This window comes from Spea bombifrons, chromosome 5, assembly GCF_027358695.1.
Source record: "Spea bombifrons isolate aSpeBom1 chromosome 5, aSpeBom1.2.pri, whole genome shotgun sequence".
NCBI classification, from domain to species: domain Eukaryota; kingdom Metazoa; phylum Chordata; class Amphibia; order Anura; family Pelobatidae; genus Spea; species Spea bombifrons.
In genome coordinates, this window is record NC_071091.1 from 52,507,167 (window position 1) to 52,522,466 (window position 15,300).

The 15,300-nt window shown below is 36.7% G+C and overlaps 1 protein-coding gene across 1 annotated transcript in view; it reads left to right on the forward strand.

Moving 5' to 3' along the window:
- PIGN (phosphatidylinositol glycan anchor biosynthesis class N) overlaps positions 1 to 15,300 on the forward strand; it is a 105,683-nt gene that overhangs the window by 41,205 nt on the left and 49,178 nt on the right. The window contains exons 13-17 of the mRNA XM_053466434.1: positions 4 to 82; positions 4,754 to 4,936; positions 10,442 to 10,581; positions 13,170 to 13,269; positions 13,705 to 13,797. Coding sequence (XP_053322409.1) covers positions 4 to 82; positions 4,754 to 4,936; positions 10,442 to 10,581; positions 13,170 to 13,269; positions 13,705 to 13,797 — 595 coding nt within the window. The remainder of the gene's footprint in view (positions 1 to 3; positions 83 to 4,753; positions 4,937 to 10,441; positions 10,582 to 13,169; positions 13,270 to 13,704; positions 13,798 to 15,300) is intronic.

Below are 15,300 nucleotides of genomic sequence, written 5' to 3' on the forward strand. Positions count from 1 at the left end.
CAGTTTGCTTTCTGAGTCTAAACAGCTTGACATATTGAGGAAAGCAAAATCTTACATTCAGGAAGGGCATTATAAAGAAGCGGTAAGTGTATAATCAAAAGTCAGCATCCGTTTCCTTCTTGAGTAATGTCTTTCATGTGTCCTTGTGTTTCTTTTGTGGTAAAGATTGGCATTTCAATCATATGAAAACTCCTACTGCAAATCTATTTAGCACCAAATTACCAGAGCATTCAGAGCTAGACGTAGCAATTTGTTCTGCACCTGGAAAGTGACATGTGATTTTTCTTCTGATCTCCATTAACCATTTGATTGTGCCTTGGCCTATTATGCGTGGCATAATATTTATGCTGACCTAGTTAGAACATGTGTCCTATCATTTGGTGAACGCCCTTTTCTGTTACTGGATGTAGGTTTGGTTCAGAATTTTAGTTCAGTGCTGTGTGGTCCACAATATTCAGTTAGTATAATGGTGAAATTGCTGGAAACCACTCAAGTCGTTTTTGTATTTCAACCAACATGCCCAGATAGTGAAGTATAGTTTAATAGAAATACATAATATAAATAGGAATTGACTACAAGTATTGCAGCCCATTTGGTCCTTGGTCTTGTCTTAGATTCAGCCCATATGTTTAGCTGTTAAGTTATTCCACTACCACTCTCTGGGTTAAATGTTGATCATATTTCTAATTGTACATCCGAGCCTCTGACTCTGTAGCTTCTGACTATAGTATTTTATTTTAGCATTTCTCCTCTTTTCAAAGATACTTTCATGGAGACAGAAACATAGAAATGTATGTTGAGGATATAAGTATCTAGAAAAAGGAATATGTATTTCCATTGCTATCCAGTGCTTTAGAACCTAATATCTCTATGTATAGCATTGTCACCGTGGGAAATGCTAGTCATTCCAAGGCTTCAAGCAAAGGTCAAATCATAGTGTAATTTGCGCACCATTATTGGATGGTGTCCTGCTTAGCGTAAATGAGAATTCCCAGGGTGAGACGCAGAGACTGTGAGAGAGGTCAGCGTGTGATCTCTAGATTGTAAGCTCGTTTGAGCAGGGCCCTCCTCACCTGTTGTCTCTGTAAGTCAAATTGTTATGTTACATACTACTTGTTGTGTCATGTCCACACATTGTTCAGCACTATTGAATTTGATGGTGCTATATAAAACAATTAATAATAATAATAATAAAATGGGGGGGGGGGGCATAGAAGAGAGGGTTGTCTGTCAGGGGTAAAGAGAGAAAGATATCCCCGGAAGATGATAGGAGGAGAGAGATATAGACAGAGAGGTATGTCGGAAGGCGAGAGAGAGATAGTGTGTATTAGGATAAGGAGAGAAGGGTCTGTCAGGATGAGATAGATGGATCTACTTGCTAAAGAGGGAGTTGTCAAGAGAGTTCACATGAGTTGTGGTTTCAGCTCCTTGACTTTACAATACATTTTGATGTGAGCTTTTACTGCAAAAAATATTTTTACTGGCCCTATATAATATACTGTATAGTTAAATCAATGAAGTCTCCTAACCTATTGAAGTATGCATTATACAGGGCCAGCTCAGCAATTATTACTGTAAAAAATACCAGTGTTGGTCCTTCATAATGAATACTGAGGGAGTAAAAACCATAATCTCCTTTTAGTGAATAAACCCAGCAGTCTGTCAAGAGGAGAGAAGGACAAAAGTTTAGGCACATCAACTTTAATACCAGTGCTAGTAACATTATAATGATGGTAAAAACACTAGACAGATTCATGTTCTCCCACGCAAAACAAATGTCCTTCAGGTATGTAAGCCTAGTTTAAAGGTAACATAGCCTGAGCCAAATACTCAGAATTTCCTGGCAGAGTGAAATGAACCCGTTTAAAAAAAACATGTGACCCTACATGCACCGGATTTTCTCTGCATACTGCATCTTTATGTTTCATGATTACTCTTGTCTTCACCCCTGTGATGTCAGAAGATATCAATGTACATATAGCCCAGCAACCATAATGTGTATTCCAAGCCTTTCCACTGTCCTGGAAAAGGTCTACCTGTAAAGTGTGGCATTTGTTAAATTTATAGGACCGTTCCAGTTACTCTGGGACACATTGAACACTAGCATAAGCAGCTTTTGACAATTTCTCCCATTTGTGTGTACTCCCATTTCTGCACCCCTCTTTCTTCTCGAATCCATCTGAGATATTCTGCCCTCCTGGAGTACTTCCGCAAAAGGGCAGAGCCACGGCGCACACCATGAAGACAGCCTCTCCTCTGTTCCCCAATCATGGGAGAAGATGTGTGCAGAGGTGCCGCCCTTTTGCAGAAGTACCTGGATAACGGAGCTGATACCGGGAGGGGCAGAGGAGTGTATGAAGAAAAAAGAACGAAAATAAGCAAGAGAAGAAGCAGAGTCATGGAAAGTGAGAGAGGGACATGGAAGTGGTCGGCGGAGATGGTAGGGAGGGCAACTGAGAGTGTGAGAGGGCAGGAAAGAATGTGAGAGTGAGGGTATGAGAGAGCGTCGGTGAAAGTGAGTGACATCCCCAAGGATTAGTTGGATGTGTAGCGGTGACGCAGATCCCAGGTCTGCATAGAAAATCACCTTGATTATAAGACAAGGTTTTTCAGAAGAAAAAAGGCTTGTCTTTTATTATCAGGCAAATACGATATATAGTCCAAATACAAAGATTAAAGATAAATTTAATTATTTGAAGAAAGCAAACTATTCATTTACTAGATAAGTTAAAAACATTTCTCTAAAACATGTTTTTGTACAGTTAGCATGATGGTCCCCTTGGCTGGCAAAGGGTAAAATAACAAGAGACCCTCTAGATACTGATAATGAAATGAAAGGGACAGACCTGGTTCTTATGTCTGTATGCCTTGACATAAACACAAGAGTGAAAGTTGGAATATGATATCTTACTCCTGGCTTGTTTACTGTGGATTTCTTTATCTTGTTAATATGATACAATAATGTATAAGGGTCCGTGTTAATGCCTTTAATATAAGAGTAGATAAGTACACATTTATGAATATGTTGGCCATGTGTAGGCGCACTGAGTATTCTGATTGCAGTTGGCCAAGAATCTATTTATTTTCTTACAGTTACCAATTTTGGCTGATTCTGTGCGGGGCTTATCTGTCTTTTCACAGTACTGCAAATAAATTGCTCCACATAAGAATTTTAAGGCAGCTGGTTTAATGGGATTATGTGGTACAAACATTCCTCTGTGTAAGGAAATGTGAAATAACCTACATTATATACTATATAAATTTAATTACACAAACTTTTTTTTAATATAACCGACAAAAATGACCTAGAACTGGAAAATTCACTTATCTCTCTTTTGCTTTCCACTAAATTAACAATCCTAGAAATAACCTTGTCCATCGTGTCTCATTCTATCTTCATTTATAAGCTAAAGCCAGTTTGCAGGTAAGTTTGTAAGAGAGTTGCAGAGTAAAAGTTCCTGTTTACATGTGCATTTTGAAGTTCCAAGCCCATTGAGCTTCTCCTGTAAAAGGGTCAGTTGACCCTACATAAGAGCAGATGTTAATTTACATTGCTCTGTTTTATTTATTGTCTAATGGCAGTATAATATATATAATGTTAATAAATGTTACCTGAGTGATTTAAAGGTAATTACTTTAGGTTAATACTTAGTTTGCTTGGATTCTGATCTTGTAAAAATGCCCAGCTAATTTTAATTTCTAAATTTTAATACTTAATTCCACACCAAGGATATTAAGAAATGTTGATCCCCTAGTTGGCCTGAATTAGTTTGTGGATTATTTGAAAGAGCAATGTGGTAATTCCTGGTTTCTCACAATGCTTATTTGGCTAGTAGACAAAGTAAAGCCTTCAATACAGAAGTTTATACCATGAAATGACAAAATCTTAAATACATAGGACATAATTAGTTGGGACAGTGGTGTAGATGATTAACATAAAATGTTTAGTTAATCCACAGTAAATGTGGATCCATGATAGACATGGGGTATAAGATTAGTGGAGCAAGAATTAGTTTTATCAGGTTAATAGCAAGAAAAAGGATGAATTAAGCAAATAATAAATGTTTAAAAAATGCATTTCTAGCCTGTGATATATTTCAGAAATGGTCCCGATTTCTGTCTTATTTCCTCCTAATTGGTGGTAACCCAAAAACTGAAAAGTAAATAGAAATGGCAGGAAGAAAACTCTTATCTATTAAAAACCAAATGTTTATTTAAATGCTATTCAAATAAATTAATCGACATCAAACCAAACAGAGAAACAGTCTGGGCTAGATACCAGCATTATTCCTGTTTCTGCATACAAGTATACCTAATCACAGTTACGCTATTTGTCAGCCCAATAAGAGAACGGTAAGAAAGACTTATCTGTTCAAAATATGGGCATGGTGATAGGTCATAATGCAGCTATTAATGCAGTTAGTATGAACCCTGTGTACAGTAATTCTAAAAGTATATGGCCTTGGCTGTGGTGGTCTCCAGACCACATTTCTGGCTCCTTCATCTGTCCACAGCTGGGCAAAAGACAGACTCGAAACACGTTTCACTATTTAGCATGGCCTTGTCTGGGAGATCAGGAGCTCTGTTTTGGCTTAATACCAGGTAGCGACATATGAGAACCATTTGGCCCGTCTAGTATCCACAGTTTTCCTGATGATTTTTCACAAGAGTGATCTGTGAATTAAGTATGTGGTATAAATATGAACTGAATCCATATCTTTAACGTATGCTGAACCTTTCATCTTCTTTTCAGATGACTTTGTGCAGATCTCTGATCGACCTTGCTTTAGAAGGCCTCTCGTATTATCACACCTACGACAGATTTTTCCTTGGTATAAGTGTTGTCATGGGGTTTGCTGGTTGGATCTCTTACATAATTGTAACGCTTATAAAAGCACAAAGTGATAAGATTCAATCTTCTTCAAATTCTAACAAGGTAAGAAACATTTCCTTAATTTCTGAATAAAAAAATGAGTTTAAACTGTGTTTTTTTTTGTTTGTCTCAGAACCAGGGTCTTTTAAATAAGTAGCATTTGGGGTTGTAACTCTCTCGTTCTATTAGCAACCACTATCTGTGTTTAATCACGATGCCAATTACACCTGTGATGTTTTTAAGGAATATTACTAATATAAAAACTAAGGAAATAATATTACTAAATTCCTTTACAAATACTTCCTGATGGCTCTGCTTGCTGTATATCTTGCACATGTAATAAAAGAAAGGGTAGATTTAACCCCTTGAGTACAATTGACTTGCCCAGCACATCATAAAGGGGCAAAAAAAGCATCTATTATCGCCCCCCCAAACGGTGTTGCTCTAATGGCTTGGTGATAAGGCATTCAGCAACACCGAGATCTGCAGCAGGGGCCTCAATGCCTAGTGATTATACCAATTACTCTGATTCTTAAGATGCATGCACCTATCCCCCCCCTCCCCGAATTCTATTTAAACAGCACATTTAAAACAAATATGTATTGTTAAAAATGTCAACTTTGTGTTCACTTGGATCTTATATATAATTCATATTATGAATTCCAAGTCGGTTCGGTTCTCTTGCGTTTTTAAGTATAAATTGTTCTGCACCTGTGAAATTAAAGCTATTTCCCAATGTTGATTTAGGTCAAGTTGGCTATTTTTAGATTTCACAAGTAACGGAGCACAAGTTGTGTTTTCTCCAAAAAAATGACTCTTCATTCCTTGTTTAGAAAATTAGCCTGCTTGATACTGCTTAAGTGTCAAGAAACAGAGTAGGTCTCTCCATAGGTCTCCCAGAACAGCAATTATTATGGCCTCGGCATGTATTTTGTTTTGTGATACTCCTACGCAGTTACGTTTTTTGTTTTAGCACATACAAGCTCTAAATTTCTGTCCTTGAAAACAGTGGACAAAGTTTGAGTATCTGGTACGATATTCAGTGGATTTCTTTCTAGTTTGCAATAAAAGTAATAAAAAATTCTTTGTTTTTAGAGATTCCTTTGAATATTTCTGAAGGACATAATAGAGTTTACATGCATGTGCTCTAATGCTTGGGGTGGGAGGAGTGGAGAAATGAAGTAAAACACTTATTCCTATGGTTTAAACTAAACATTTATAACAATTGGATGCGTCAGTTTTTTTTATGCATGCCCAAAGTGTGAAAATCGTTAAAGATAGATTTATGAAAAAGGTAGCGAAGTTCCAAAATCTGTTATTCTTCCATTATATGCCTGCATGCAGCATCCAGTCATTGCACCTCATAACATTATCAGACCATTCCTCAGGAACCTCAGTGATCATCAGTTCAGAGGTTATTTTGCAATAGGAAAACATATATTAAAACCATGGATGAAGACCCATGAGTGAATACATGTGTGTGTATATATATATATATATATATATATATATATATATATATATATATATACACAATTTAAGAGGGGTATTTGCTACATGGGTGATATGGTGTAGAACGACTTGCAACTACATACATACTACACTGTTTTTGTTTCTTTGATTTCCCGTTTATGGTATGGGGTAAATCACCTGATGGAATATGGAAATAATTTTGCCTTATGTCCATTATTACTCACGAAGGACCACAATTGAGTAATGTGTAACACATTTAGGAAACAAGTGACAATGTTAAACAACACACTTCCAGCTCAATTTGCATTGTAACAACAATTTGCTCCAACAGTTCACTGTGAGGTTTATGGGGGTCTTGGCATATATTCCATTGGATGCAGTATCCCTTATAGAGTCACAGCATTTACACAAACGGTGTAACATAATTATTGTTAGTTTGTTTGAAATACTATTTATTGCCATGCATCTCTATGTCCCAAATAGATAAAATTTGACTCTGTATAATAAAGTTTGATTTTTAAATTAAGCAGTACCCAAAGATGGTGTAAAACTGCAGCACAGATATTTAGCTGGCAGGAAGAACAGACAAGAACAGGGCCACGGCAGCTACGCTACACAAAGCTTAAGATAACAGCGTGTTTGTGGCAAAGCCTTGTTTTAATACAGTCCCTGGTTGTTATTTTACATTAGAAACTATTTGAATTACAAACAGCTTAGATGTGTTGAGATGACAGATGCATTTGGGAAATATGAGTAACAGACAGACTGGCGAGCAAATGCCTTAAATTGTTTCACTAAGTAAGATTTGCAGTGTTCAAAATGAATGTGTTAAATCTATTCTCCCAATAGAAGGATGTTTTCAATGTGATTAACTTTTCTTTTGAAGGCACCCGCAACTTCTACAGTTGTTCTTGCTGTAAAAGTCGCCTTAAAACTAGCCCAGTATTATCAGACTGTCCAAACATTGCAAATTGTGAGATGTTTACACTACTGTTTGGGGTCACTTAGCTGTTTTCGTGTTTTCATAGAAAATGTCTAGCTGTGTTAATGTGGTAGAGAAAGGGTTTTCTAATGACCAATTAGCCTTTTAAACTTAAACTTGGATTACCACAAGGAGGAACACAACAAGGATGGTTGCTGATAAAGGGCCTCTGTAAGCCTATGAAGAGATTCCGTTAACACTACGCTAGCTCCAGCTACAATAGTCATTTACAACATTAACGATGCCTACACTGTATTTCTGATCTATTAGATGTATTTTTAATGGACAAAATTTGCTTTTCCTTTAAACAAAGATATTGCGAAGTGACCCCAAACTTTCAAACCATAGTGTATATCCCCTTAAGGACCAGGCTTTTTTTTTCTTTTTGTACTCTTCTTGGTCAAAGCTGTTTTAACATTTTTTCAGTGTTCATTTAGCGTAAAAAGGACTTTTTGTAGACTTTTTGATCATATCACCTAATTTACTATAAAAAAATATTGAAAAATTTAATCTGCCAAAATTTAGAAATACCCAATGTTTGTTTTTGTTTGTTTTATTTTATTTTTGCAAGTTAAAGGGCAATAAGTATGAGTAGCGTTTTGCTATTTCAAAACCATTTTTTTCAGATCTGAAAATACTGCCTCCATATCCTATTTGGGACATCTTTCAAGCTGGCCAATTCAATCTACCCCATCAAACCTTATATTTTTGCAGCAGCCGGCCCATCTCCCCAACGGCAGCAGGAGCACCAGTTTTAGAAGGGCATTGATGGGCCAAATGAACTGACTGACTATGGAGTCAATCCGTTTGGGGTCTCCTCCTGGGTCAGTCCTTTTCGGAAGGGGGAGAAATGTGACGGAACCCTCCATCACTGGGGCCACTGGAGAGGCCTGAGAGCCAGCCTCCTCCATATTCTGTCTGCCAGAGATTATCCCCTCAGCAAGTGATGAGATGATAGCCACATAAGTCTTTACAAAGCCAGGGCCCATAGTCAATGTTGTTTAAGTTAGTAACGTTCCACCACTACAGACATTTACTCCGACCAAACCCCGGAACTGGAACAGTAATAGATAGAAGAGGTTGGGACCCTATTGTATGGTTAATCCCTTTACTGCCCCTGTTGTCTCCGGGAGGCAGATTAAGGGGGCGGTTTGTATCCCAATATCTTGTTTTATGTTAATTTTGCTTTGCTGGCTATATCCAACCATGTGTGTGAAAAATAAAGCAGTCTTCATTTTGGTTATACCCTGCACCAAGTCTTGGCTAGTGACTGGGAAACCAGGGAAAGAGCGTGTTGTCCCAAGCCAAGGGAGCACAAGTCAGCGGAGGTAGTCGGTCAGACTATCCAGATCTGTGCCAATTAACAAACACGTTTCTTTTTTTATTAAATACATTTTCCTCTGCTTGGCAACCACCATAATCATGTTTTTTTTAAGGAGATTTCAAAATATATAAAATTAAGTAGATGTGCAAAGTTTTGTTTCTTGAAAGTTGGCGATTTATCTTGGAGTTTAAAAGAATGTACAGAAAAAATTGCATTTTCAGACAAGTGAATTGGAATGAATGTACTTTTAACATAAGAGACATGCATAGTGGGGTCTGTATTCCCGAAACCCAGGCACGCTGCTTACATTCTTCAATTATTCAGACTGTCAGAAGTGTGCGTTCTGGAAGTTTATAGATAAGAAATAGCTGCCGACTGTACTGTTGTTTGCAGCTGTTTAGTATGGGTAAATCATTGCTTTGCTCTTTAAGTAACTTAGTTATGCCGTTAATTTCGTTGTCATCATTCATGTCTCTTTCATCTTCACACATTTTTCATGACGCCAACTAAATTCAGGTATTTTTTAATGGCAAAATCGTAGTGCTCTTCAAATATAAAGTTTGTTTTTAGTACTAATTTTGGAAACCTGCTAATGGATTCTTTTCATTGACTTCTATATATTACCCTACATCACAGTACAGTTTTAAGCACCCCACATGGCAATCACTTTGATTGAGTGTGCTACCTGTTTCTTAAGTGTTATTGGAAGGCATTGCTCTTCTGCAGCTTTATCATGCTTAAGGGTGCAAACATCAGCAAAAGAGGGTGTTTTTATTTACAGTAATGTTTCTAGTAGGAAAGCAACCCATTGTGTATGAGGAGTCCAGTCAAATATATAAAAAAAAAATTAGAAAAATGACCCTTTAAATATATAAGGAAATTCTGGTCTAGGCAGCATGCTGGTCAGAACAGATGTATAGATTCAATTATATTTTAAGCTATTTTTGTATGTAGAAAGAGAACACACAAACTGTACAGCCTATGTGTATGTACACTATATGGAAAAAAAATATTGGGACACCTAACCATTACACCAACACATAAATAAGATATAGTTGGTCCCCCTTTGGGGCTATAACAGCTTCCACTCTTCTGGGGAGGCTTTCCACAAGATGTTTGCCCATTCATCCAGTAGAGCATTTGTGAAGCCAGGCACTGATGTTGAAGTAGGAGTCCTGGCTTGCAATCTCCATTCCAGTTCCTCTCAAAGGTGTTCGATGGTGTTGAGGTCATGGTTCTGTGCGAGCCAGTCTTCTCCCATATCGAACTCATCCAACCATGTCTTTATGGACCAGGCTTTGTGCACCGCGGCACAATCATGCTGGAATAGAAAAGGGCCTTCCCCAAACTGTTCCCACAAAGTTGGAACCATAGAATTGTCTTGGTATGTCATCTTCACCATACTAAGACAATGGACAATGCTATCTCTTAACGGTTCTGTGTTGTTGCACAAAGCATGTGGTGTAACATCTCACAGAATACAGATGTAAAATCTGTAGATTTTACAAGCAATACCATATTTGCTTGACTCTTTGATGACATTATAAGATGTTTCCCCAAACTTTGGATCTTAATGAAAGAAAAAAAGGCCTAAATATAAGATGGCCCTGTTTTTCTAGCTTTTAGATTTTCAGCTTTCATTTCTCCTTCTAATTATTGTAATTATTGTATTTCTTATACAGTATAGTGATAAAAAACCTGTCAATTTTTTGTAAATAAATGACAGTAGTTATGACAATTCCAAATATTTTACTGGTTTAAATATTTTTCCATTGATTTTCTCTTGCAGGAAGCACCATCTCATTCACGTTACGGATTTACTGCGCTTGGACTTTTTATCGCCTTCTTCCTGATGATTCAGTCATGCCCTTGGACCTACTATGTTTATTGTCTCTTACCCATTCCAGTTTGGCATGCTGTTTCTAAAGAGTAGGTTGAGTTTCAAATGAGTTTTAACAATGCACATTTGTCTTATTTTAACTTTCCTGTCTTCTGAGTCACAATCCTCAAGAGCAGCTACATTTTCTGCAACATAAATTACGTTTGAACTTGGGAGCAAACAATTTCTGAAGTAAAGAAAGTAGAAGTTCGGTGGAGTTTCAATAGAATGACATTTTAAGCATTGAAAAGTCTTAAGTTGCACATATAATTAAATTGCTGATGTAGGAGCACTTTTAGATAACTCTGGTATTTGTTATGATGCATAAACTATAGGCACATTTCATAAGGTTTCTAATGTGCCTTAGCCTCACTGCCTACTTATGTGGGTTCCTCTTACTCTCTGACCACTCATGTGTAGAAGGGCCTTCTCTTTTGGGTATAGCTCTCATTTTCTGTCTTGTGGCTGCTGTATGAAGAGGAGACTCCAGGCAAGCATACCTGATAGTCCATCTTTGTGAACCATATGCATCATTTTTCTTTCCTCCACTGACCTACCTCTTTTTTTTTTTTTTACAAACTCAGAAAGTTTGGTGTGTATGAGTTTATTACAATGTTTTATAGTCCTAAAAGACACAATAAGACTCAATAGTATTTTATTTATTTAGTACTTTTATTGAATTTCTGAAATAAAAACATTCTAAAAGCCATCTGTCGGCTGGATCGCATCGCACCTCTACACACGCCAAAACAAAAGTGTCACTCTGGCTTTTTGAAATGTTCACTCCTGTAGTATAGGGGGTTTATGGGATTTGATTATGGTAGCATAAATAAAGCTATAGGAAAATGTAGACATATCTTCTGACTCATACAAGAAAAGTTCAAAAGCTTTATAGAGCTGTCCAAGACATTGAAGCCAGGGATTCACAATTCTGGATCTGAGATCAGGGAGTTGTAGAGACTGCTAAACACTGACTTAATCAAAATGCTGGTGTAATAAAAAAAAGTCCACTGCATTACGTGCCCTATGGTTTGCTTTGGTGTTAATTTGAGGAGACTTTGATACATGAGCTCAATCCCAAGTTGGTTGCGCACATCTGACTCTAAATAAAACAATGGCTACGAATAAATGAGGAAACGTTGGTTGTAAAAATCCCTTCTGTGAATAGATGTTCTCTTTTTATGATTTCAGTTGTGCCCATGACCTTATGAAGAAGTCGTATAGAACAACTGTGTTTAGTATGAGTTATTAACTAATTGTGTCTTGTGGCATGAGCCCAAATGCTTGTTGCTGAGCTCAGCTGATCATGTTTAGATGGTGTCTAGAAGACATGCCAGACTCAGAGTTAGCGTTGCCTTTTTCCTCATTACATTTCCTGATAATACATGGCAGTGCTTAAGGGGTGATTCAAAGCATTAACATTTGTTTCCTCACTGGCTGTAATGCATCACAGGTAAAATATGGCACATTTGTTTGTCAAACCCTTTGCCAGTTAAAACACAGATACATTAATTTTATTCTAAAATTGCTTTTTTTTCGAAGCAGTGTGGCAGGAATGATTCAAAAGAACTTAAATCTTTTGGCTTTCAACATCCTGTGTCTGCCATGAGTTGCTTACTCAAAAGTCAACAATTAAACCAATAAATAATAATGGCGACTGTAGTACCACTTTACAAAAATGGTACCAGAGAAGACTCGGCCTTTAGACCAGTGCCTCTTACGTCAGTTGGAAAATTAAAGGAGACCATGCTAAAGGATAGGATTGTTAAGTAAATAGAAGTTAATGTTTTGCTTCAGAGCATGGGTTTACTACAGGAAGATCCTGTCAAACTAACCTCATTTATTTTGACTGGGTAACTAAGACTTTTAAATAAATTGCAGTCGTTGGGTATGGATGCCAGACTAGCTGAATGGATAATCCAATGGTTGAGTGACAGGAGGCAGAAGGTTGTAGTTAACGGTGTATATTCAGAGGAAGGACTTGTCACTAGTGGGGTACCTGGGGAATCAGTATTAGGAACAGTGCTTTTAAATAATTTTATTAGTGATATTACAGAAGCACTTAATGGTGTGGTATGTCTTTTTGCAGATGGTAGAAAGGTCTGCATTGAAGAGAGCTCAGAGGAGGGGCTATGAAAATGGTATTTGGTTTGCAGATTAGAAATTATCAGTAAACTAATACATGATCTTTAAGATGTACAGCTTGGAGAGAGGAGAGATGCGATAAAAACGTTTAAATACTTAAAGGGATTTAACAAAGCTTATTTGAAAGGAGGATCAATATTGGAATAATAGGTCATAGGCTAAAACTAGAGGGTCAAGGGTTTAGAGATAATGTAAGGAAGTTCTACTTTACTGAGTGGGTAGTATATAAATGGAATAGTCACCCAGCAGAAGTGGTAGAGGTTAATAATGTGAGGGCATTCAAACATGGGATAGGCTGGGACCAGACCAAGGACAGATGGGGGTATGAATCCCTTACATCAGGAAAAATGGGCTGAATGGTTCTTATCTGACATCAAATTCTACAGTTCTATGTTAAATAAATACACTTTTTTCATTATACAGTGCTGAGGAATGATGGGGCTATATAAAACAATAAATAATTTGTTAATGTTTTATATTTTTTATTTCTCAGAATGGGGATAGTGTACAACGTCATGAAGTACGTATCATCTGTTCCATTGCATAGGACACTGGGATTTCTTCTAATTATTACTGTAGGAGTTGAAATATTGGTAAGTAATACATGCATGAAACAAAGATAAACATATTGTTTTTACTACTTTAAACACACATGAAATGCTGAAAATTTAGCCTCTCAACTAAAAGAAGAGTTGGTAGGAGAGACAGCAGGAGAACGTTATGCATTATACAGGGCCGGATCAGCCTTTCTTGCTGGAGAAGGTTGTTAGCGTCGGTACTTCATAATCAGTAATGAAGGAGTCAAAGCCTAAATTGTCCTGCCAACTCTCCTGCTGCAGTCTTAATGACGTTCGTAGAAAACATGATGCATCTACTGAGAAAATGTGTTTCGCACCAAATTAAGATGATGTAGTTAAGATACTTTTTCAAAATGACAAATGAAAAAGCATTGGTCATACTTAATGTTGAAGTATTACATGACACATTAAAATGTTGAATAGATTTTCTCTTTTGTCTGTTTAATATAGGTCCTTAGTTTCTTCTACCGTTCTGTCCTTACGGTGGGTCTGATTGCTTTTGCTTGTTGGCCAGGGATGAGAAAGATGGCTGCTGAATCCAAGGTAATACTTCTTTATTCTTAGTTATTTTTTCTTGCAAACATATATTGTATATTTCAAAGATGTTGTTCCGCTTACAAAACTTTTTATTGCAATTAAATTAACCAAAGGAGAGCCGTCATTTTATTCTTCCGTTTGTAGGTTCAATCACATAGAAAAACACACTTTAACATTTCTATGGCAACAACCTATCATTGCCTGATTTTGTGTTAGCTTCCTGTCAAAAATAGTTTTACATCATATTTAAAGAACATCAGCAGATTCCATACCAGTAATTTATGAATAAGAGCGAGTTTACATATGGGACCCTGCATTTAGTCATATAAATGTTCAATTCAACAGAATAGAAAAAATAACACATTACATTGTGGGTCTACTGGTAATATTTAAGATAGAGGCGCATAATATGTAGTTATGATTATAAAACATATTTATATATACAATATGTACATACATTATGTCTACACATTTTCCCCCTGTATCTACTTTGTAACAACTGCACTTAAGTTAGCCAATTTCTTTACCTGTACTTGCGGTGATGTTAGTCATGATTTCAAAAGTGCTTTCTTTCCTGTCAGGTTTATTTCTTTTTTTTTATCTGTAACAAAACAGCCCAAGGCACAAAGCTATCCATAGATATTAATACCTTCAGTCAGCACACTCAATAAAATGCTTGTAATAAGCTCTGCCACTTTTGTGACCACAGAGGCACTTGCCTGGAATCATCAGTAATACAAAATGATGTCCTTTAGCTACTGTTTGATTATACCAGAAAAATACTGCAAACTTGTCCGGCGTCTTTCTTCAACAGCTAAAGTAATCATGTAGGGAATTTTTTTTTTTACCCAGCAAAATCTTAGGAGTTATGATTGTGGTGGCACCTTTTTTAGATTTTTATTTTTTTTGCTTCTGTAAGGGAAAGTTGTTATTTTACTCATTGTACAGTGCTGTAGAATATAATGGTACGTTATAAATCAATAATTATAAAAATAATATTTTTTTGCGAATAATACTTCGCAAGAAGTAAGAGGTCCAGTAATCAGCAACAAGGAGAGAAAGTCCTTAGCATACAATGTTTCTTGTCATACAGAGGGAAAAATTATATATTATTAAAATATTTAATAGTCATGTAGACTTTTTTGGTAAACGGTGGTTTACAGCTGCAGCTTGGTACACGGTTGCCTTTTAACAAGACGGGTTTATCCAGTTAACCTAGTAGGTCAGAAGCTAGCTCCATGGCCGTAGACATGCACACTCCTAGCAGGAATAATACAGTCAGCAAAGTAAACAGTCTTAAAGCTGTTTTTGTGCACAGTCAATTTCTTTTTTGTGATAAGTTCAATGTTTCTTTTCCGATGTTTCATAGCCTCGCTTTGAATGCACTAGGATCATTCAATCACTGGGAAACTAAATGGGCTTTCTGCATCTATGCACAAAAACACGCCTTTGCCTAATACACTTTGGCTGCTTCTGTATTTAAGATCCAGCAGTTCTTTTAAAGATAAA